At 38.2% G+C, this 24,801-nt stretch overlaps 1 protein-coding gene across 8 annotated transcripts in view; it reads left to right on the top strand.

Moving 5' to 3' along the window:
* LOC139741368 (neurobeachin-like) overlaps nt 1–24,318 on the top strand; it is a 238,455-nt gene extending 214,137 nt beyond the window's left edge. For 7 of the 8 annotated variants that reach the window (XM_071651947.1, XM_071651950.1, XM_071651951.1 and 4 more), the window contains 9 exons: nt 346–586; nt 1,715–1,869; nt 2,269–2,695; nt 4,658–5,056; nt 5,695–5,930; nt 7,151–7,317; nt 8,166–8,287; nt 10,179–10,322; nt 22,528–24,318. In XM_071651947.1, the coding sequence (XP_071508048.1) occupies nt 346–586; nt 1,715–1,869; nt 2,269–2,695; nt 4,658–5,056; nt 5,695–5,930; nt 7,151–7,317; nt 8,166–8,287; nt 10,179–10,322; nt 22,528–22,811 (2,175 nt within the window). In that variant the 3' untranslated portion in view covers nt 22,812–24,318. The remainder of the gene's footprint in view (nt 1–345; nt 587–1,714; nt 1,870–2,268; nt 2,696–4,657; nt 5,057–5,694; nt 5,931–7,150; nt 7,318–8,165; nt 8,288–10,178; nt 10,323–22,527) is intronic. The other variant, XM_071651948.1, reaches the window with a different exon arrangement.
* Nucleotides 24,319–24,801: the final 483 nt, after the last annotated feature.

Raw genomic sequence — 24,801 nt, forward strand, 5'->3', positions numbered from 1 at the left:
TGACCAGCTTAGCCTAGTATCTTAGTGAGCAATGAGAATTCTGGAATATTATTTAAGTGTTCTTTTTTGCTGTATTATATTCTGTTAGTGTTATAGGCAACTTTTAGTTCCATTAAAGATGAAAGGATCTTATTTGTGAATTGAATGTTTTTGTAATGAAAGTGAATTAAATGCTGTGTACTGTTATCCAAATGAGTAGACTGTACAAAAATTAAAAAGCCAAGTCTTTATGTGAGTGAAGATATCACCTCTAACAGCCAAACTGAAGTCAGTATTTACTGATGCAAGAAGAGGTTAGTCATGAGGACATCAATCTAATAGCACCATTCTCCTTGCTGTCCACAGATGGACAACAGGGCCACACCCACATTGCCAGTCAGACCATCTGCAGTGGAGGGAGCCAGAGATGCCCCACAGCAGGTGGCTCCCACTGCATCCCAGGCCCCAGGGGTAGGAGGAGGAGGAGATGGTGTTCATCGGAAACCTGTGGAGGCCAGGAAGGAACCAGTGGGAGCAGCGTCTGGTGATCCTGGAGTCAAGCAGGAGAGAACCAAACTGGAGTCAGCTTCCACTGATGCAGGAAAAGGTCAGTCACAGAGACACACCACCTGACAGTTACACAGATCCCTGGTCACATGACTCTCAGTCTTACAAAAAAAAAAGTGTTTTTCACAAAAGAAAGTCAGTAGAAAGTTGTCATTCTTTTGAATTTCTCAAATAAATTGTTAAATTCTCATACCCTCGCTGTAATTCTGTCTGCAAAGTGTTGTTACTGCTTGTGCAGAACCAGACAAAAGTTTGTTATTTAAACTTTTTTAAACAGAAATTGATAGGTGTTGTGGTGTCTTCAGAGATATTGTATGTGTTACCCAGCCAGGTGGGGCTACTTATGGCCATAGTAGATGATAGGTGTTTGACTAGATGTTCTTGAATGCAATCTTCTCCGAAGTGGCATAATGCACATACATTGTATCTTTAGGAGCTTGTGATTTTAAGGAAGTGTGATTTTATGAACCATATCTGATCTAATTGAAAAATAAAATGAAAGAAAATATGTCACTGAATGGCCCAGAAATGTCACTTGTACATGTTTATACAATGATGAATAGGTGAAATCATTCTTTTCCAAATGATTTGTAATATGAAACCCTTACATAATATATTTCAAAGATGAGGCAAATCACAAATGAAATTGTATTTAAGTATATGCTTGGCTCATTTTCATTTAAACATAGGTAAAGGACAAAGTTCACATCAACTCCTACGAAGTGAATTATACAAAAATGAACTCTAAAATGAGACATTCATGCAAGCATTTAAAGATATTAGGCTTTTCAGTGAAAAAGAGATGAACTGGGCCCCTTTGCTAGAAACTTTGCATTTAGATGCAAGTGTGTTGCTAAAAGGACTCAAGTTAACAGTTTGCATCCTTTGATACAGCCATTGATTATTTTTTTCAGTAAGCACTTATAAATAGCTTGGGTTGATTATCAAGGAAGACTGCCATGCTACTTTACTCCTTAAGCATTAAACTAAGCCAATGTTGGATGCAGCACAATCAGGCTGAACATAATCGATATCAAAGTTCATCAAATCTGTATGGAATTGGGTATTATCAAAACTAATTAATCGCAAGTCCAGTTTGTAGCAACAGGACCCTGGACTCAGAGTCGAGTTGTGTATCATACAAGTGTCTGTATTGTTCCTTTGCTAGAAACAGAGTTACCTGGAGACAACAAGGATGCCAGGAGGGTCCCAGCAGAGAAAGAGGGCGCTATGGAGCAAGAAGACAACAAGATGTCAGAGGTCAGTCCATCCGACCCACCCTCCCAAGATGGCAGCACAGCTGGTGAGGAGAAGACGGACAAGGTGAGTTAGTGGATGCAGAAGGGATGAGGATGAAGTCACATTCAAAATGATGGGGGTTTTTTATGAAAGGAGTTGCAGTCTCTACATACCTAACTCCTTTATTCCTCTAATGCAAAGTCACTGTGATATTTGGATCTTGATGAAGGAGATATCAAATAGTGGATTGTGAGAAAAAAAGGATAGAAGGGAAAACTGAAAAAAAAAATGATAGAAAATGTTACTCTGATTTTCATTCCTTTATCTGAATGAAAATGTGTATTTCTGTTAGTCATTTGTGAAGATTTATATTTGATTTTTTTTCAAATTCACCTCTGTGTTCCCTTGAAAAAGGGGAATCAAAGTGTAGAGAGGTGTATGTGAAGGCGAAATCTCTTTGAGGATTTGTATCATTTTCCACAGGAGAAAGAGGTACATGATGAGGAGAGCGACAAGAAGAGAGACTCTGAAGACATCAAGAGTTGCCTTGACGACAAGAAGACAGTATCTCCAGATGACATCATCCCGATGGCCGGTAGTGATGGAGAAGTGTCAGGCAAGGATGTGGAGGAGATGCAAGAGGTCTCCCTGGAGAATGGCTCCCTGGCTGAGGAGGATGATGATGATGAGGAGGAGGAGACCAAGGCCCCAACCCCACCCACCAAGGACACGGACACTGCCTCCCCTATCGTGGGGATGAATAACAAGGTGGAGGGTAAGGCCAGCTCTAGTGACATAGAGGCAGGAGTCTCCATGGACAGCGAGGCAGCCAGTGCAGTCCCATCCAAGGGGCCTCAAGCTATCTCCTCTATCTCCTCCATGGCATCAGAGAAAGTTGGTGAGTCGGATGGTGAGTGCATGCAAGCCAGGTTTGTGGACCCCCCACCCTTGCTTGACTTTCCTTTGTCTTTCATTTTTAAGATAGCCACTAGTTTGAAATTTATCGTCAGAAAATGAAGAGTGGTATTTCAAGGAGTTACATAAGCTATAGAAAAAATATGCCCATGCCATTTATGTTTATTGTTTGATGCCACGGTTATAGTTCTGCATATACACACACAAAAAACCCAGCAAACAAACAAACAAACAAACAATGCTTTTAACTTATAGAAAAGTTATGCTCCTAAAGAATTTTGTCATCTGCATGAAACAGCAAAAATAAGTTAATTTGTCCACCATGTAACTATTTGAATCGTTACTTGGGCTGGTTGTTCATATATGCTATTAAATGAAACAAAATTACATGTGCAAAGAATGGAAACTATCTTTAAAAAAAAAAATCCAGATTGTCAACTCATTTATGTTTATGACATTGTAATTATTTTGATACCACTGGTATAGTTCTGCATATAAACACAATTGCATTACTTTTTGTGTTGTTTTACATTTGTTGGAAAATAGTTACAATATGTAGCTCTCATGTATTACAAAAGACAAATACAGTATTTTGATTTGCAAACCCAAACACCAAGTAAATGGTTCCCCATTGAATTATGTTAGAATTTATTTGAACCTCCTTTGTCTTTCTGTCATTGATTGTTTCCTAATATACCAAACCACTTTTAAACTGGACTGTTGCTTGCAGTATTACCAATACTTTTTCCTTCCGAGTTTGTTATTAGCTTTACACGTGTATATATCTCCCCCTCCCCTCACCAATGGATCAGTTTGTGCAATACTGACATTTTTGGAGTTTGATTGTATTCCTTGGCACTACTTGCATTATATTCGAATATATTTTTTTTTTATTTGCACCTGTCAAAATGTAAAAGAGCTTTGTATGTCCCAGTGTTTACACACTGATGTATCACTTTTCATGTGTCACTTATTCATCAACTCTGAATCCTTACTACATAAAATGCTTTTCTCTCTTTTATTCCAAGAGTAATGTTGATTGCCTGTATTTCCAGTGCAAGCGAAGAAATTAAATTCATAGCATGCTTCATACCACCTTTTGTCACTTCCAAGAGCAAGATTTGATTGCTTTGGAGTTTATGGAAAAAAAATATGTTCTTTTATTCATCAATCACATTCTGACAACGCTGTTCAGTGTGTATTGCCAAGGAATTACTGTAATATATAGTAAAGCTAATAAATGTGTGTGCTTTTGTGTATATGTCAAACAAAGCACATGGTATGTATGGAGAGGGACAACGTAATATACCCTTTTTAAGTCGAGGTTTTAAGCAAGAGGTAAATGCACAGGATGTTTTTGAATTTGCAAGTTTTAAGCAAAATGGGTTATAGGTTCTGAGATTTTCTCCCTATGTTGAAATATATGGCTACAACAGAGGTGAAGTGCTCAGCTCTGCCCCAGAATGGTACCAAGAGCAATGTTTCCTGGTTGCCCATCTGTATCACCCAGATTACATTGCAATTTAAGACAAGCTCACAAATGTCTTGTCTTGATATTTACTTGATGTGAAAAGTTGTATTCTATTTCTCCAAAGCAAACTTTATTTGAGTTTTAGCATCAGAGACCTAGATGCCCACTGTAAATATTAGTAGCACATGGCAGCTTATAAACAGACCTTAATAATATTCACTCTATTTAGAGTAATGTGTGGAGCCTTTCATGTATTTATACTCCATCTCTCATTTAAATCTCACTAGTGATGAAACTGATTATAAGAGTTCATTGAAAAAAAAATCACTGATAAATGATAAATTATGAATACTTTACTCGCCAACTGAGTCAATGAAAGACATTGCCTTTTGTATTTTAACCAGAAATGTGCAATGAAGTTTTACGTGTGCTGTAAGATGTTGGGATGGCAGTATGGTAGTAACAATCCTTGTTTGACACACCCAGAGAAGAGAGCTCTTCACACGTGGCCCTGGACAGGAACCAAGAATGGTGAACAGCTACCAGATCACCCTGCCCCCAGCATGGCACCTGTCCCTGATGCCCCCACTGCTTCTGCCTCCAGTGATGGCCCCACGCCCACCCCCTTGCCCCAGGAGATCCAGGAGAAGGCAGGTCTCTACCGACCGCCACCCTTGGACCTCTCCAGCATGCGGGATGGGGCCGTGGGTCCATCCCTGGCAGAGCGTCGTTTGGCGAGTGGGGCTTCAGAGGGTACTGTGGAGGAGCGTCTGACTAAGGCCCTGGAGACAGCTGCGCCCCTCCTGAGGGAGATATTCCTGGACTTTGCCCCCTTCCTCTCCAAGACACTGCTTGGCAGTCATGGCCAGGAGCTTCTGATTGAAGGTGTGTTCCTCACAGGGTGCAGGACAACCTGCAGTATAGATGCCACTGGTTGACAGGGTTGAATCGTGTCTATTTCATATGTAGCTGTGAGAAAATTCATGTCACCGTAGCAAAGAAATTTTTATCAGTTTTTTATGGTATCCACCAAAGTTTTGAAGGGAGATTGCTGTTAGTATTGGAGTCAATGCCTAAAAAGGCTGAGGTGTGTTGTGTTGAGTGCAGAAGATAATTTCCAGTCACCTGAACACAGAGAGAACCACTGGCAGTGATGGAAAGTTGTAGTATTTTCAAAGCGTGAAAAGTAAAAGGTCAAGAATGTTAATTCAGCTGCAATTGTTCATGGAATCAGTTTACTGCTGTACATCTCACTTCAATTCAGCTTAAATCATGCCACCCATTAAAAGTATGAGGGTGTTAAAGTCCCGTCTTTGTGTGAGATTTGTATGATACACAATAGTACGTGTACACATAATCAAATGTGTATCAGTGTTTTCAAATGCCCAAAGATGCAAAGTGCTGGTAGTAATGTGGATTAATGATGACAGGAAAAACAAATAAGGTGTGAAGGTTTATTTTCATACGGAGAATACTTTGAGTTTTTTACATGTTTGTTAAATGATGGTTCTCTCTCTTATTAGGTCTGATAACGATGAAATCATCCAACTCAGTGATTGAGCTGGTGATGATGCTGTGTTCCCAAGAGTGGCAGAACTCCATCCAGAAGCATGCTGGCCTGGCCTTCATCGAGCTGGTCAATGAGGGCAGGCTCTACTCGGGGCTGACCCGTGAACACCTCCTGCGTGTGGCCAATGAGGCGGAGTTCATCCTCAGTAGGCACAGGGCGGAGGACGTTCAGAAACACGCCGAGTTTGAGGTGAGGCATTGACTGCTACAGCCATCGACATTAGCCCCCGCTCAGGATTATGACTTGATTATGACTAAGCTGTTTAGTAACATACAGATAGTTTTTTTTTGTTTTCTAACTTTGCTGCCTTATGAATAAGATTATGTAATTTCTGTTCACTTGTTTTCAGGATGTGCATGCCAATAAACAAAGCACAGTAAGGTTTGAAAGTACCTGGCGTGAATAAAAAACTTTTTGGCATTTTCATTTTTCTGTTTAGTTGTATAGTGTCCATTCCTACTAGTCATCTATTTAACCTAATAAAATGACTCTGAATATGCAAACGACACCCACAGAATGTAAGTATAAAGACTTTCACAGGTTTACTGCAGATGAGGGTATGGATTGTCAGGTTGAAAAAAAATGACCATGAATTAAGTTTGATACAATCTTGTCAGCTTACTTGACCCATGAAGTGAAGTACTCAGTAAGCTATTGTAATCACTGTTTGTCTGCTGCCTGCTGTCTGTCATATATTATGTGTTAACTCTTTTTCATATTTCTCTTCTTCAACATGCATGATCTGATTTTAACTCATTTTAGGAGGAATAATTCTGATGAGTAGAAAATGTGAAGTTGTTCAACAGGTTCAAATGGGCCCCATGAGGTCCAAGGGATTGAGCCAGTAGAGCCTTTTAACTTTGTCTTGCCTGCTGTGTGTTTGATGTTTGACTCCAGAATTTAGCGTACTTTAATATCATCATCGGTCCACGGTGGCCCAAATGTAGTATTATCCATCAAACAGCATGGCAGAGGTTTCATCAAAATTGGACCTCCCTCAAATATGGAAGTTTAAAGCTCTTCACATTCATATTCAAATGACTGATAGTACTAGCAATCAGGAAGCCAATAGGAGGTGATGATATCATATTCTCGCTAGACTCCCGTTGACATACACACAAATCTTCACTAGATTTCTTTGTGTGATCTAAATTACAAAAGAAAAATTCATATCCTTTACTTCTCAAATTTCATCCTTGTGGCGATATATCTGTCAGTGGTGTTGTTTATTACGTCAGTGGTTGTAGTTGATCAGTCATTGACCAGAACCGTTATTTTCATCATTTTGTTTTGCACCAATCCATTATTACAACCCATAGAGCTCTGGCTGCTATAGCCAATTTACTTGTCAGTTAATCAATTTGACTTCCTTTCATGTCTCTGTGATGTATGTGTGTATATTTTGTCAGTCACTGTGCGCCCAGACATCCATGGACTGCCGGGAGGAAGAGAAGATGTGTGACCACCTGATCACAGCGGCCAAGCGACGGGACCACATCCTGGCCAGTCAGCTCATCCAGAAGACACTCAACATCCTTACCAACAAGCATGGCGCTTGGGGAAACAAGTCTGAACGGTGAGACTATTCCCTACAGTCCCACCCCTCCCCACCACCACCACTAAAACTTCTCACATCTGTGTGAGAACTGACTGCATAGACGTGCCACAGACAGTGGTGGTGGGCAGAACTCTATTCTCAAGTGGGATTTAAATTGTTCTTTGCCTTACATGTGAGGAATAGTAGTTTTATCCTGATGCACAATTTGACAGGAATCTGGTGTAACTGCCTGAGAAACTAGAGTCACAAGCCTTGCAGCTGCATTTTGCAGAGCTTGGAGCTTATATAGAACAAACTGTTACAGAAATGTAATCTGCTGATGGGAATTGAGTGCACCATTGATGACATAATAGACTTTGTAAGGTACAGTTTTATTTGCCCAATGTATCCAAGATCCAAGAGTTGACGTGCTAGATTGACACATGTTCATTGATCCTACATAGTACTACAAAATGTGTGTCAAAATGACTTCCAAGCTATGTGGCTGTGTTAATCTGGAACTAGCTCTGAGTTGCCTATTTTGATCTGTGTTGGACAACATGATTTGAATTTTGAGGCAAGATGCAACACTTCCCCCTTGGCATCATTTCTTTTTCAGTTATGTAAAATGGGATGAAGATAATTTGTGTTTGTGGGGAGACTGGTAATATGAAATCATTCACTTACATTCTATATGGCATTTTAGAATAGCAAGTCGATACCAACTGACAATGTCGTGTTATGCCTTCGACAATTCTAAATGTACCTAGCTGTATCTGATGTACTTGTATATGAAAATGTAAAGATAGCCAGATTGGTGTGGTGCATAATTCTGAAGTCATTTTATAGTCATTTGAGTTTTCATCTCTCTTCTGTTCTTTCATCAGGCCTCAAGAGTTCTTCCGCCTTGACATGTGGGAGGACAATACACGTCGTCATCGTCGTCTGGTTCGAAATCCATATGGATCCTCGCACTCAGAGGCTGCCCTAAAGGCTGCAATAGAACATGGTACTTTTTTTCCCCGCGGGGGGAGGGGGAGGGGGAGGGGGATGATCAGTGTCAGCACAATTTTAGAACAATGGTTATTTGTGTGCTGGGTCTGATATTTTCAGGTGGAAATCAGCATTCTGTATATTCAAATTCTCATATGAAATAAATTCTGCTCTTTTCAAATCTTAAGATGTGATAAACCATACATACATTTTGTAAGAGATGTGTTTCTGGTGAGCCAGTTAGAAGTAGACGAAGGCCTTTAGAGAAAAACAGAAATAGTGCCATCAAAATTTCCACTTTATTCAAGAACAAAGCCGCAATTTTGCCCTACCATTCATGAGGTACACCTCATAATATTGGCAGTAACGGGGGTTTGAATTACTGAGAATTCATATAAGTTGCACAATCTCTTTTGTGTAAATTTTGTGCAAAAGGATGTTAACTTGTTATGTCAAAACAGTTGTAATTCAGTTAAAAGTAAAGTATAACAAGTAACACTTGAAGAGCTTGAGGGCAATAGATGTGGGAAACTTGGCCAGTGTAATGCTACTGTGTTTGTTCACCTGATGACTCCTCACTCTTCAAGTGACCATGTCACTTCAGCCCCATCTACAGCATGCTGTGTTTGAAATTAAAGACAAGCAGCGAGCAAAAGGGAGAAACATGGCATTGAACCACTGAAAATGATTTAAACAAAACTGCTTCGGGAAGCTTTTACTGTTGAAAATTTATACCAAATTTAGATATATACCTATGAAGATATTCAGAAGTAAAAGAAGATGGGGGAAAAAAATAAATTCAATCATTTTAGGAATCTATACTTTCTCATCTTTGCTTCTCCTGTGAAAGGATCTTGTGCGACTTCTGTCAAAAATCATCAGACCCAGAGACATACAGTGACATTACAGTTTGAATAGACAGTGATGCATGCTTGTCTTCCTCTGAGAAAAAAAAAAATCAAGTTTTGTCTCCCAGATGTGTGTGGGTAATCTTTCTTTTATTCTTAAACTTGAAAGCATGAATTCATATTGCTCGGTAATGATTTATAATAAAGATATAAAGTTTGTGTTGACACATCACCAAGTAATCACCACGTAGCTTGGAAATGAAGAAGAAAAAATAACTCTTGCTACTTTTTTACATGTCAAGGTGCAATGGTATCCAATGGAACAAACTTTTGATATTTATTTTTCACCACTTTTCAGACAGATTTTTGCTAAAACACTTCTGTTTTCCCTCATTGATGTCTAAATATGATAACCAAATCCATAGGATGTAATACACAGGGATTCAATTTCTTTAACAGAATGGTTGTTCTTCAAACCAATTTTGGAAAGTGTATTTTGCGCAGTCTAAACATTTTGCTGTAGGGCAGGAGATCATAGTTTTTGAGACTTGACAGGAGGGTGGCATTGTGCTGGTGGTCACATCAAGTGTCATCAGCTGCTAACTCGTACATGTGCTTCAGTATGGAGAGGCACCTTTCCCACGTGTATCCCATACTTTCCCTCTGACTGCATCACTGTGTGTAGTGAGTGTGTGTGTGAATGTAGCCATGTTGTGTGTGTGACAGACAGTTGGAGAAGGAAAGAGGGATTGATCTGAAAAAGAATATCAAAAAGAATGTGTTCATTGCTAAGTTTGCTAAGTCAGCAGCACTGCCTTTTTATCAGCACTGTCAACAAAGAAAGCAAGATCAATGGCTTCGTAAGTTGGTGTTTATGCTGCAGCAAAATTGACTTGATTTTCAGGATCTAGTGTCAAAGTGATGCATAGTGGAAGGCTAAAACCCCCATTTTGTGCAAGTACACACCTTGAACGATGGATACACTATGGATTGATAGTGAGACACAGTATTCATGTATCAGTGAGTGCTACATCTTACTCTTCTCACATCCTCTTCCAGGTGAGCCAGAGGATGTGGTAGAGAAGGCCAAACAGGCCCTCCACGCACAGATTGCTGCCAAGCAACGCACTGTACCAACATCCGAGTTGGATGAGGATGATACCAGTCTCCAGGAGGATGCAGAGCTGGAAAATGAACTGGAAGGTTTGTCCACTACTTACGTCACTTCCCTCTGTACAATCATTTTTCTTTATCTCTCTCTCTCTCTCTCTCCCACCCTCTTCCTCTCTGTCATGTGTTTCTACCTCTCGCTTTTGTCATCTTCACTTTGCCATTTCTCCTTTACTACTTTCTAGATAGAATATGAAACTGTTTTGCGCAGTTGCTGTTGTATTTACTTTAGTCGGTGTCTCACTGGCTTGGAGGCTAGGTGGCGACTTGAGTCTTTACTGGTTGTGGAGACGTCTGTGCAATGTATCTCCAGCGTCTCCTGGAGACTAGCATGTCTCTGCGGAGTCATAGGAAAATCAGAGACTTTTTCCCGTTTCCAGCAGGTCTCCAAGATGTCTCCGCAATATCTCTGCAACATCTCTGTCAGTTGGGATAATTTTATCTGGGACTGTGGAGACATCTCAGCCATGTCTCCCTGCTGTCTCCTTGATGTCTCGGTGACATCTCTGCAACGTCTCCATGATGTGCTGGAGGCAGAAGAAACATTACAGTGAGGATGCAGTGACTTCTCCGCAATGCTGCTTGACCCACTTAAAAGACCACACGACTGAGCATTCCTGGTCCAAGTCACATACATTTCTATCAAGGTTTTCATCACTGATTGGTACTTGTTCCTGCTGCTGCTGCTGCTCCTTGTACTGCCTTGGAAGAGGCCCCACCATCTTGTGTAGCCAGAGGACAGCTCCAACTCCAGAGTAGTACTGTCCCTACACCACACCACTCAAGGGTAGTGGGGGCTGCAAGGACAAGAAGAAGGAGGATGAAGCAATTGTGGCAACTTCAGAGGAGTTTGTGGATGTTGAGGCAGCAATTGATGCTATAGAAGATGAGGAAGATGGTTCCAGTGGCAATCCTGCTTTAAAAAAAAAAAAAATTAGTTGTCACCTTATCTGGAAAAGTTATTTTTTCGGTCTCTTGAGTCACTTGAGTAACTGCAAGTGATCAGTCACAACAGTCCCAGTTATGTCTCCGCCAATGAGATATGGCCCTTCATACTTTCTGTCTGTCTCCTTCCTTCTTCTCTCTCTTCCTAACATGTTTTCATAGCTGATATCCATCATGCTATTTCCTCTCTTCATCTGCTTTTTGAGTATTGCAAATATCTTTAAATCTTTCTCATACTCTTTCCTTCTAAGTTATCATCTTTCATTTCAATTTGCCTCTTTAATGTTTTTGTTGGCAGTTTGAGGTTCCTTGTATCCATCTTTCTTCATGATATTTACTTTCATGTTACTGCATGTGGAATACTTAACATTCTTTTTTTCCTTTTTATATTTTGTGGCACATATGTGCATACATTGTGTTCATTCTAATTTTGTATGATTTGTTGGGAATGTCCTCTATTAATCATCTTTGCTGATTTGCTCAATAATCCAAAAATATAGGTAGAGGTTCTGCCCTGCTGTTTACTAAATGTGTTCAAGATTTAGAGAAGGAATATGATTGCTAGGTGCGATGGGTTTGACAAAACAAACGTAGAGGAAGAGGACTTACACAGATGTGTGCTGAACTCTGCATTATGTTAATTTTCAGGATATGCTGCTAATGCTATAGCTATCAGTTATACTCTGCTGATTTTGCCATCATCTCCTGTAGTATAAGTGCACATCAGAAGAAAGTGTATAATGTACTGATCAAAGAATGTTCAATGATAACCAGACTTGGTTTCCTGAGTCAGCTGTCATTTCTTGTGCAGTACATGTAAAACAGAATCTTTACAATCTATCAATCTGCCTTCCCCACATCTACTATAATTGAACTGCTCATGTGACAGACTTGTATCTCTGAATGTTTGCCTTGTTTTGTGCCTATCGTTATCATTCATTTCATTCTAAAAAATGTGTTGAATTCTTCTGGAACATTTTGCAGCTACCAGTCTCTCTCTGTTTCTCTGTCCTAGAGTATCTCCCTTGATATTTGCCTAAATGTTTGTCTGGCTTCCTTGTCGTACAGCTTCTTAACAATCTTTATGCCACTGTTCACCATCTCGTCTCTTGACTTAGCAAGAGCTTTGCCAGCCTTTTATTACCTCATCTTCCACACATAAATCAACAATGTGTTACATGCATCCAAGAGCTCTAAGAGTGAAAAATGCTTTATAGCAATAGATAGCCAACACATCAATGACACTGGGTGTAGCATCAATTCTTGTGTTGGTGTAGGACCCTAAAGTTCATACATGATGTTGTCATTTCTGATCTCTACCCCAAAGGGGAATCCCCAATGTGCAGGTTGATATTTTAGAATCTTTGTCAAGTAGCATCTTGTGACAATAATAGAGTAGATGTATTCACCTTTTTTTTTTAACATTTTTTTTTTTTGGTCCGGCTGCAATTAGCATTTGATTGTTGTGTTTGTTTTGTCTTGCACCTCTTTTTTTCACTATCAACATCATCATCACCAACATCATCACCACCACCACCACATCATCATCATCATCATCATCCTCCATGGCAGGTCGTCAAGTATTGTTGGGCATGCTGCATGAGTTTAATCCCCAAATGAGTCTCAAACTTGCAGAAGGTGAAATGTCTCCATCCAGATATTTTTTAAGTGTGCGTGTCTTCCTCACCTGTCATCACTGGTCCAGTGCTATCATCTCTCACTTCTGATTTCAGTCTTTGCACATATCAGAAATTTATTTGTTTCTTTGCAGTGATGTGCATGTATGTCTGATATCATAGAGCAGATGAGCTATAGGTGCCTGCCATATATTCATACAGTCACTGTGTTGGTTGATTTGATTTTACATGTACATATCAATGTGTCAACAATTAATCATGCTACTTCATCCCCTTCTCTCTCTCTTTTTTTTTTTTCAGTTTCATATTTGATTGTAGTAGCCCAATTCCTTGTTTGCAGCCACAAAAGCATTTCACCATAGACTTACCTCACAAGATTATCTTTGTACTTTTGATAATTTGTAACAAATTATCCAAAACAGTATGTCCATGTATTCAATGAATGGATTGTTTGCAAATGTACAGCAAGCCTCTACAGTTCTGTGTTTGATTTTGCATATTTCTGAAAATTGAGAATAATTGTTTCACTGAAAATAGGATTTAATTCAGATAGATTTGTTCCTGTGTGGATATTGAGGCATCCATCTATACATTCCCTCCAAACTGAGCTTGACTGATAAAAGTAATCTGGTCAGACGAGCAGAATTGTAAACGTTTGATGACAATCAGACACAAATCAGACCGTTCTGGAATTCTAAAGTTGAACTTTCTTTCTCAAAACAGTGATGCTAGTCACAGTCAAATACACAACCTGGGAGCAGTCAGAGAGGGCAGTCCTTCACCAAGGTCATAGGGTCAGCAGGATCTTGAAAAACACACACACACACACACACACACATGAAAAAACAGATGGTAAAAAACACTTTTGACAAACAAACAAACAAAGCAACACCAGCAAAAAGAAAATGTCCATGGCAGAGTAATAAGACAAGGTGTCAGTGCTTTTTAATCTTCCAATTAGTTTTTGGAGAAAAGTTTAATAACATTATTTTTAGCAGTGATTTAGCAGTAATGAAATGTAAATGAAAGGTCATGTATTGTGATTGGTTGAGAAGGTGGATGCATCCCAGTTGATTATGTGCTGCAGTCAAATTGCTTCTGGCCCAAATTAAAGTTATCAAATCTATGTAAGGCCTTGACTTCTCATGACACAAAACTCATGAATAGATTGCACAATCAATGCAACCACGTATCATTCCAATTCGGCTGATGACGAATGAGTATTTGAGGATTGTTAATATCTCCTATTACTAGCAAATGATTGCAAAGGTTTTTGTAATGGGGCCCCAGACCTTAGTTATGAATGACCATGGTTGCTGTAGATCAAACAGATATAGATGGATACACACACTGATGATGTGAGTGGATAAATGAATTAAACTTCAGTACCAGCAATCTGTATAGGGTCCATATGAGTCATTATTAAACTAGAATCAAAACATTATTCCCTTTAAGGCTGCGAAATGCCATCTCTTTGTTTCGCGTTCTCCTACCCTCAACCCCCACCCCCTTCTGATTGTATACCATGACCTATTTAATGAATACCTCAGTCTGACATGAGACTTTCCTCTCCAATGCATCTACTTCTTATAGTATATTATCTGCATGGCCCATTGTTGTAAGGATGTACATCAGGTGCACAGTCAGTAAGAGGGAATGATTTTCATACAGCTAATAGACTTACAGTACTCATTTTACAGGCTCGGACAGGTGGCCAAAGATTGCTTGTCAGTATTCTCACTTTTCATTCTGGCAGTTTGAACCAAAAAGAGGAATTCATCAGAAATTACTGTATTGTAGCGTTGGCTTTGACCAGAGAATTCAAAGTATGATTTATTATTTTTTTAAACACATTTGGAACAAGACAGGTTTTTTTTTCAACCTGTAAAAAGAACAGTATTTATTTTAAAAAAAAATGACATATTGAGCTCTATCTTTCATGAAATCATCAACATCACTGTGAAGCATTAGAAAACTCTGAATGCAAGTTGTTGATTTAATTACTACTGGTATGTGATATGATACAGTTTAAATTGGCCATCTGATGTATTTGATTTCAGAACTTTTGCCATAAATGCCTTTTGAAACTGTCTTGATTAATGATGATTATTTTTATTCTATTGTTTTAATTTGCATGAGATGCATATCTTTTGTAAGACTGTCTCTCTTTATGTTGACTGTAATTTCTTGTGACAGATTTTCACATCACATATAAAGGCTCTTAAATAGCTTTATAAATTGTAAGTGTTTACGCTTCCCCTATAGTATTTTCAGCACTTTTAAGTTCATAGCTATTTGTCATTTTTGTGCAGCTGTTCCTAAGCCTTGCTCTGTATCATGTGTACTTTTTGATAATTTAGCTGGCATGTCATTATAGCATGCCTTGAGTATTCAAATGCAGTATGGTACAAACCACTCTACTTCCACATGTGTGGTGAAGAGGTTATGAGGGCAGTGTTTGTTGTTTGTGGGCAGAAATGCTCACTCTAGGATTGTGTTTTGTGTTTGTTTGTATGTCTTATTTTTCATTGGATGTGTCAGGATAGACTCTGATAGCTGAAAAAGAGGCTGAAGTTTTCAGCATATGTCACATTCCATGATTCCTGGTCAAAATGTATCATTTAGACTAATTGTTTTGTTACAAATGTCAATATCTTTTCATACTGCGTGCTAGCACTGTTTCAAGTCACAAATCTAATCACCATTGGTTGCAATACAAATCATCATACTACAGAAAAGTGTTCTAAGGAAGAAACATTCCATTCACGCAACACAATTGGTGATGTGTTTCAGTTTACGGCAGTGGCATATGATGATGTGATAGGTTTAAAAAAAAATTGAAAATCACTGTCATAAAATTAGGAAAAGCCTTTTTAATAGTATCGATATTTAAAAGACAGATGCAGTGATACTTAGTAAGTGCAATAAGTAAATCTTGTTGATAAGATAACGGAGACAAAAAGACCAAACACAGAGGGGGGGAAAAAGACATTGGTGTGACACAACTTTGACAGATGAACCATCTTGTCTATGAGTGTCAGTTACAGCTTTATGTCCTTCACATATGTTGTTGTTGTTGTTGTTGTTGCTACTTAACTAACATGGCCTTCAAAAATTGCATCTAGCAAGTTATTTTCATGCATATAATTTTCCTAGGATGGGTGGAAATGAAGTGTAGGAAAGAGAAAAGTTCACATGGAAATAGCGTTCTGGCACTTTGATCTGACAAAGATTACCCGTTTGTCGCCAGAGTAATTGAATTGACTCTGAAGAATGCTGTGTTTTCCCTTGTCCCAGGTTTTAATTTGATTGGTTATATTTGCTGTGACAGGACAGGGCAAGTGTAGTTTGTCTTTGAAGACACTGCCACCATTTTGCTGGGAAGGGGGAAGCAGTGATTAGGCCATGGGGACAAAGTTGTGTAGGACCATTAGCTTTGCTCAATCTGACAGTTCACTAACTAATACAGTTCTTGCCTCTAGGATATGGCAATCATGGTGATAGTACTTGAGGGAAGAGCTGTCCTTGAGTAGGACAGAGAACCAGAGACAGAAAAAAAGAATATCAAAAGAGAATAGGTCGCTCTGTTTAATTATCCTGACATTTCTGCAGCAATGAATAATCAGAAGATGGATTTTGCTGGAGAAAACCAATTGGTTTTGCCCTATGAACTGATACTAGTGTACATTGCATTCCTGCAGGTAATCCTTTATTACTGTTTTGTTATTGTTGTTGTTTTTTATTGGCAGCAAATGAAAGTTATTTGACCTTATAGGAAAAATGCCCTTAGTGGAATAAGACTTCAGTTACATGTTAGTTATTCCCATATTACAGGATATGGTACATGAAGCCCAATGCTTTCTTTAGACTTTATTTTAGACTTATTTTGAAGTGTTCATGCATCAGTACCAAAAATACAGGTAAAAAAACTGGTATTTGCTCTTCTGCACCATAATGAACTTTGACTGGAATATATAACAAGATATAATTCATTTCAGTTTCACAAACCTTGACAAAGACATTTTGCACATATATCAACAGTGCACAGAAACCCCTTTAAAGATAGTCACTTCTACCAATGATGACTAGATTCTTCCTTCATCTACACAACACAGCACAGTTAAAGAAACAAAGCAAAAAACAAACAAACAAAGAGAACTTGGAGGGGTGCACACTATACACCCACATTGAAGAAATGTTAGTGTATTAATTGTTTAAAGTATGAAAGAATATACAAGCTGTATGTGCAGAGAGAAGGAAAAGAAAAGAAAATGAAAGGAAAGAAAAGGAAAGGAAAAGTGAGTCAGTGTAATGAATGAAAGTGAGTCCTTTTAGTTGAAGGCATGAGAGGCAGAGAATTGTCTTGCAGTTGTTGATGTTCTTCAGTTCAATGTCTCTCTGCACAAATGATCATCTTCTCATCATTAGATTGGCAACTGTGAATATTGCTTCATATCTTATGTTTCAGAGAGATCAGATAAAACTTGTTCATTCATTAGATCTGCACAAAATCAGCAAGAAATACGCAAAGAAAATTTACTTTTAAAGGGATGGTATAATTGTGGCTTATGAAATATGAAAGAGCATACAATTCTAAGAGGAATTCAAAGTTTATTCATTGAAAATTGGTTTTGAATTGGCTGAGATATAAAGAACAAGGAGGTCCTAGTAAAAGATGGGACTCACCTTTTATTAGGACCACTTTGTTTTACTTTGTTTTGTTTTTTTTATTTCTCAGCCATTTCAAAACCAATTGAAGACCTGAATATAAGAACGACCCAAGTCCAATTTTTGGCCAAATTCAGTTTGACATGGGAAATAGTAGCTTATGCATGGACTCATCTTGTGTATAAATGATAAATCCTAATTACCCCTGGAAGTGCCTGAAATGCATGAGTTAAATCTTATATTAATGTAAGAATGAAGGACTTGGGTCATTCTTACATTCATATAATAGCGCCCTCTCTCATCCTTCTCTCATCTCTATAGCAGAATATCATGTATATGAATCAAAGAACGACCCAAGTCCACCACACAAAATGGCCTCTCCACAATTAATGTAAATATTAATTGTCATAATAATATATGTTCTAATTTGTATATACAATGTTGCCTTCCCATCACAGTTAAATAGAATATTATTGGACAAATAAAAAAGATATGAAGTTTTTTTTAGTTTACTCGAAGTGGTCTTCCATGGACTTGGGTCGTTCTTATATTCATATACTCAATTTTCATCAAAGAAATTTTGAATTTCTTTTAGAATTTCATTTACCTTTCATGTTTTATAATTGGTTTCTAATTATCTCCCAAAAAGTTAAAATCTGAATCTGACCGCTACCAAAATTATACCATCCCTTGAAAATGTGTTGCTCCTTTGAGAATCAATCATGATTTTAGTACAGATGTATTTAAAAATGTTGTTAAAATTCTACAACTGAAACACACAGTAACATGTAAACAGCAAAGGACACCAATGAAAGAGAATTTTACTCAACACTTACCACTGATCTTAAAGTTGTGCATGGAATGTGCTTGGGTTGTAATCATAGGATACAAATAGCTCCTGGTACTAGCTGTCTGACAACTAAAGGTCTTTGGTTGCTCATTCAGCCATCTTCAGTTTGCTTTTCTTCTGACTAGGCCATCCAGCATGCAGTGTATTTATTATATAAATGAGCATGTCTAGGTGTGAACTAGTCCTTGATATACCATATTGACTTGGCTGTATAACTTGACTTCATTACCCTCCTTTCAAAGTTTTTTAACCTCTTCAGTTATTACATTCTGTTGTATGTCATCCCTTCTATTCTCTACCTGTATTGTAGAAGTGACAAATGTAGAGTGTTTAATTTCAGCTAGCATTGTCTGCTCTGTTTGGGTGTCAGGTTTGTTTATGTGACTAGTGTCATCGTTTCACCTTGAAGTGTTACATGTCTACAAGTCAACATTAACACGTCCTTTCAGTATGGCTGACATATGGTGTGAAATATTGCAGGGGCGCTTTTTCAGTTTCTGTGTCACTCCCAAGTTGTGCTCACATATCAAAGATTAAACATCATCTTTGATGAGGGTACTTTCAGTATACAAAATACCTTTGTTTGATATACATCAACTACATTAGTGGAAGAGACCTTGTCTCAAGTATATAGACATACAAGTTATGTGGAGTTTTACATTATGACTCATCGGTATGTTGTATTGAAAGAGCTAGTGCTATGTTATGACCTTTCCTTCCAAAGCAAAGAAAGTCAAACCTGTGTACAACGACTGCTCATGGGAAACACAAAATGTGGTCATTATAGACACATTCAGTAGGAGCCAACAGGGAAGCTATTTTCAGTGTCCTATATAATAACATGTACACCATGATACTACTACATACAACTATATAGTACAGCATATTAAATCATGTGTATGTATGCATACGAGGTATATATACATAATCCAGGCCACAACATGAGAAAAGCCCCCTTAAGGCATAAAATGCCGAAAATGAGTTTTCACTGCCACATTGTAGAATGAACTCTGATGTATTTAGATATGGAAACCATTTTTTGAAATTCCTCTTCTCAATGCCCCAATTATGACATTTAAAACCGTATGTTTTGCCCAAATCCTGCCACTTTTTGATGCATTTATTCATGCGCGCGCAGCTAGCTAGCTGTTTGGGTTTTTTTTTTCGCATATTGGTTGTCAAACTTTTGTGCCGGTTTTATGGTGTTTGTGCATGACAGCGCTAAGGGCCCTTTTCTCACGTCGCAGCCCATATACTTGTATATATAAAGTCAATAGTGTTAGCTAATTGCCCCCCCCCCCCCCCCTCCAAACAGTTACCAGTTGTCTTTTCTCTAAAAAGTTTCAGGGGCATTTGGTAGATGCAATGGCCAGCAAATCTGTTGTAAGCTAGAAGCTCTATCACAGCAAGCCACTGGGCGGTTGCTGTATACAGTTTTAAGTCATCTAGTGGAAATAATGGTTGCATTAGGTAGGTATACCATACAGGTTCTTATCTACACACTTTCTGTCCAGGGGATCCCATGTGGTTACTACTGTAAAACATGATATTTTCACGGCATGAAATTTTAGCGAATGGGAGCCGATGGCTTTATTTGTTAGCTCTAACATTCAATGCATATAGTGTAGACAAGATATTTAGTGTGCGTTTTAATTTCGCGAAACTCGGCTCTCACAAAATTTGTGAAATTAGAATGAATCGCGAACATTCCTCGTTTTACAGTATATGGGCAGGTGGTCATTATAGAAAGGTGGTTGCTGGAGCAGGTCTGACTTTATGTTCTTATTACAGCAAATTGTTATAAACCTCTGCATGGGAAGAAATGTTTAGTGAAATTCATTTCTAAATTTATAAAATCACATTTTTAGGACATACAGCGTAGTATGAATTTGCTCAAATTGACTGAAAAATGACATTTTTCACACCACATATAAGTCAAATGTTGAACATTCAAACCTTAATGCTTCAAACCGTCAATATCAGTCCATTTTCCTCCAGAGATAAGGGCTGCATCAAATACATTCTAGGTTTAAGGGGCAGCATGTGGGCGAAATGGTGCTGTGTGGATTTAGTTGTAGTACAAAAGCACACCTAATTTATAAAAGCAGACATCAGACACAAACTGTGCAACATCTAATACCAATGCATGTATAGCACTAATTTTGAAGAATCAGCTTCATTTTGTCCATCTTAACATAAGATAACTGTATTCAGCTCCAAATAATTGATGCTGGTCTCGTATTATCTACAAGCAAATTATCGTGGAAATTCTAGAGGAATTTGACATAATGCTTTTCCTAACTGTTGTTTTACAATGGTTTACAACAGCAAGCAATTTGCCAGATTATGGATGTGATGTTTGCACATGCAAAACAAAGGCCATTTGAGAATTTTTATGAGTTTGCCATTGGCTTCAAACCAGAAAGCTCTATGAAGAACAAGTTAGGAGTTTCACATGTTGTGTAATGTACAAGTGAAAAAGATTAACCACTATGTTTAAGAATAGAAAGGTGTGAATATGACAGTGAGGTTTATCATCGTATGTTTGCTGTAGAATGAGAAACTGGTGCAATGTCATAGCAAAATGTTACATTTCTTTCGTATGGAACTCAAAACAGGGCAGGACAACCTTGGAGGAGATTCAAGTAGTACTCCAGATGAGATGACAGAGAAACAGCGTTTTGTCAGGAGGAGAAACAAAGAGAATATATTGAAAATCAGCAAATTCTAAATACTCTGCTTTCTTCCTCATTGCATTGCCTCGGCAGTAAATTATGAACAAAAGAGGAAAAAATCTACAAGTACTTGAGGAGAATAACTCTTAGTAGAATACATCAGGAGACTTCTCTTGAAACTGATCACCACTAGAACTTGTTCTTCAATTCATGGCAGTAAATCTTGGATTAAGATTCTCCACCTCTGAGGGGATACTCTCCTCTCGTCTCACAGAGCACCTCTTCCGTCATTGTCACGGTGTGGATTTAAACACTTCTGACTTCCAGAGAAGGGATAAGCTAGTTCTTGATTTTGCCGGGCATAAATCCTGTCACTGTCGTCCGCAAGATATCAGAGACTTTGTGGAGAGAAATAGGCACCTTTCTCGTAGGAGTGACTACTCTAATTCTGTTATGCAAACAGTGTGATTCAGTGGCATAAAGTTGTTTTGCTCTTGCTCTAATGCTCCCATCTCTCTCATTCTTTATCTTTCCTCTTTGTATTTCTCCATCTGTATTCATCTACATTTCTCTAATGCCCATCTCCATAGATGCTTTCGCAGACAGGTTGAAATTAGACCATAGATAGTCCTACTTGTGACCTAGGAAGTTAATTTGCATTTTAAATCCTGCACATCACAGTCAAAAGATTTCAGGTCCAAATGTCATATTATGCAGATTGTCATCTTTGCAGATTTTTGACGTGCTTGATAAAGTCAGTTCAGATCCAGTCTGACACAGGTGATGTCATGTGGAAAATATTTGATACATGTTTTGACTAGATGAGGTTAGTCACTGTCTGTGAAACTATTGATGGTAATAATTTGTGCTAACAGAAAGGTGTGCTTAAGGTAATCATTGTCTGTAGCCTGAACAGGCCAGGAGAAGTTGTGATCACAGTTCTTTTTTGTGTTTGTTTGTTTTTTTGACCTGATGTTTTGCACATACAGTTCTTGGTGAAATTATTATTGCATATGATTTTTTTTTTTTTTTTAAACAAGCGTTTGACATTTTTACATCAAGAGGCTATTCGTATTTTGTTTCTACCATGATTTACGATAGTTAAACAAGAGACTTATAAGCAGAGGTGTATAACCGACATTTGAGATTTTTTTCATTGTGAGCTGGGCAGTGCATATTTCAGTTGCAATAATGGCGTTCAAAGTAGAAACATGCATAAATACTTATTTCTGAATATTACAGAGTTGTAGTTTTGTAATTAATGCAACAATAATCAGCATTTGTCTGATAATGAAAGAAATTCTTCACACTTAATAACTGTGCATGCTTCAGGTCACTGTGTCTTTCTGGTAAGTTTTGAGTAAAGTTGGAGCAAAGGTAGGATGGACACTTTACCAATATTTTAATGTTTGTTTTCCCCCCTCTTTCTAAATTGGCCTTGCTTTTGTATCCTCATGTCCTAGGTCCTGTGGTCTACACCACAACTGCTCACATGATCGCCCCCTGCGTGGTTGTCAAGGGAACCTTGTCTATTACGTCAGCCGAGATGTACTTTGAGGTCGATGAGGAAGATAACACTTTCAAGGAAGCTGACCCCAAGGTAGGTGTTGCAAATCTCTCTCAATATTGTCTCAAACTTTGTTTCAGCATTTGGTGTTTACTTCACTACATTGTATGTCTGCTTGCATGTTTGTTTGTCAGTTTGTCTGTTTTTTGGTGTATTAATTTCTTGGTTCATCAGAAGTGAGCAGAAGCTCAGACTTGCCACTTCACTTTTGACGATGAGGACGCAATAGCTGAGTATTCTACATGATGGCATTTAGCTTTGCTCTTGTTTCAGTTATCTGCAGCTGAAATAGAAGGATATGAATCGGAGAAAGGCATCATGAAACGTATATTTCAGTTTGCTATACAGAAAATAATCTACAGAAAAAAATACATGGATTTTCATGTGATATACACATTGTAGCAGTAAGAGCAAAGTTGATGAAAGAAAAGTATGAATAGTTAATCACCATCAGACAATGTGTTTACTTTGATTTTAATGAGGAACATACAATGTGTACATTGTGCTGTCAACAGCATTTTTTTTTTCTTCTTATGATATTACCTCATTCACAAATTTGCTGTGTGCAGCTGGTGACAATAAATTGGTTCATAGGATCAGATTGTGGGGTTCAGTCTCCACATCCCTTCTTTTTATCTTCAGAGACTTTTTTGGGGGGAATTAGTTTGATGGCCTGCATATTGGAGAAGTGTGAGAGGAGAAAAAATAACAAGAAACAGAAGTGGTGAGGTCTATGGCTGGAGGAGAGGAACCTTGGGAATTGTCATAAAGCTCAAATATGTGCTCATCCATCAAGTGAGTTGGCGTTTAATCAGCCAATTGCCCCTCCTCATAGGCATCGTTAAATGAACATTGGATACTCACTTTACTTTCTCTCTTTTTCTGGGGCTTGGTGGCGGAGAGGGGAAAGGACTTGGAAGTGAATGCATTCTATGGTAGGAAAAAAAAAAGACAGGAGTTTCTTTGTGTATGTGTATTGTATGTGTGTGTGTGTGTGTGTGTGTGTGTGTGTGTGCACACTAGCTGGGGAGAAAGATGCTATTGCCCGACCTTTGACCTCTTTGTCCCCATGCATCCCAGCAACCATTACAATGTGAGTGAACTTTTACCTGGTCACTGGGACTTTGGCAAGAGAGCTGATTGTGTTGAGAGCTGTAAGACCTTAGCTATGATTATTATGAAGAGTTAATACTGAGTATCCATCAGAACTGATACTGTTTCAATTCATGCTTTGTATGTGTACATGTCTGTCTTTATGTATCCCAGTGAAGTATTGTGGGTGTGCTTTTTAGATATGGTTTGATTTTCTGTTGTAATTGTGTTTTATTATAGTGAGATAAAGGACAAGAAGATGTCCTTGGTTGATAATCATGTACATAACTTTACATGCATCACCGACATGAATAGCATGTGACCCATCACTACAGTGCTCTGGTAGAGTCACAGATGTTCAAGCAAAGTAAAGAGAAAAAAAGTGACAGCATTGAAACCTAAGAAATGTGACTTTTAAGCGTAGTAAATAGTAGTATAAGGAGACTTCGAAGAACATTGATATAAGGATATAAGTTCCATAGACAAACGTTTCATATCTTAAATATCTCCTGTCGAAAGTCCGAAGTCTAGTAATGTATTTAACTTCTAACAAGCATTTTGATAGATGTTGAGACCAAAACAAGGCCTGCTTAGTTCAAAGGAAAGGTCTCCGACCTCACCCAATACCTTAGTGAATATAAGTCTGTAGTAGACACTTTGACAGTTATGCTCCCTGGCTTCAACTAGATAATATACTACTGATGCTTTTCCACACTCATTCATACTGCTTTTGTTTCATACATTCATTTCACATTAAAATGCATGTGCATTCTGAATTAGCCACAGTGGGCCAAAGACAATGCTATAGCAAGTGTCTAGCTACAGTGTAATTACAGAATCAATGAAATATATTCTTTTCAGTCTTTAGGAATAGTGTTTTTATCAATTTTGTGTACAAGAACTTACGAGATTCACATATCCTCCCCAAGAATAGCCAATCAACCATGTTGTAACGTTGTATTTCACTTAAATACTATTAATTATTATGTATGTATATTGTCAGTTGTCTTATTTTTGGTTACTAGGTAACAAAAAAACAAAAAACAAAAACAGACACACACTCAAAGGCTCATGAGGT

Source organism: Diadema antillarum, unplaced genomic scaffold, assembly GCF_040938485.1.
Source record: "Diadema antillarum isolate AM-2024a unplaced genomic scaffold, OU_Dant_1.0 seq00000924_RagTag, whole genome shotgun sequence".
NCBI classification, from domain to species: Eukaryota; Metazoa; Echinodermata; class Echinoidea; order Diadematoida; family Diadematidae; genus Diadema; species Diadema antillarum.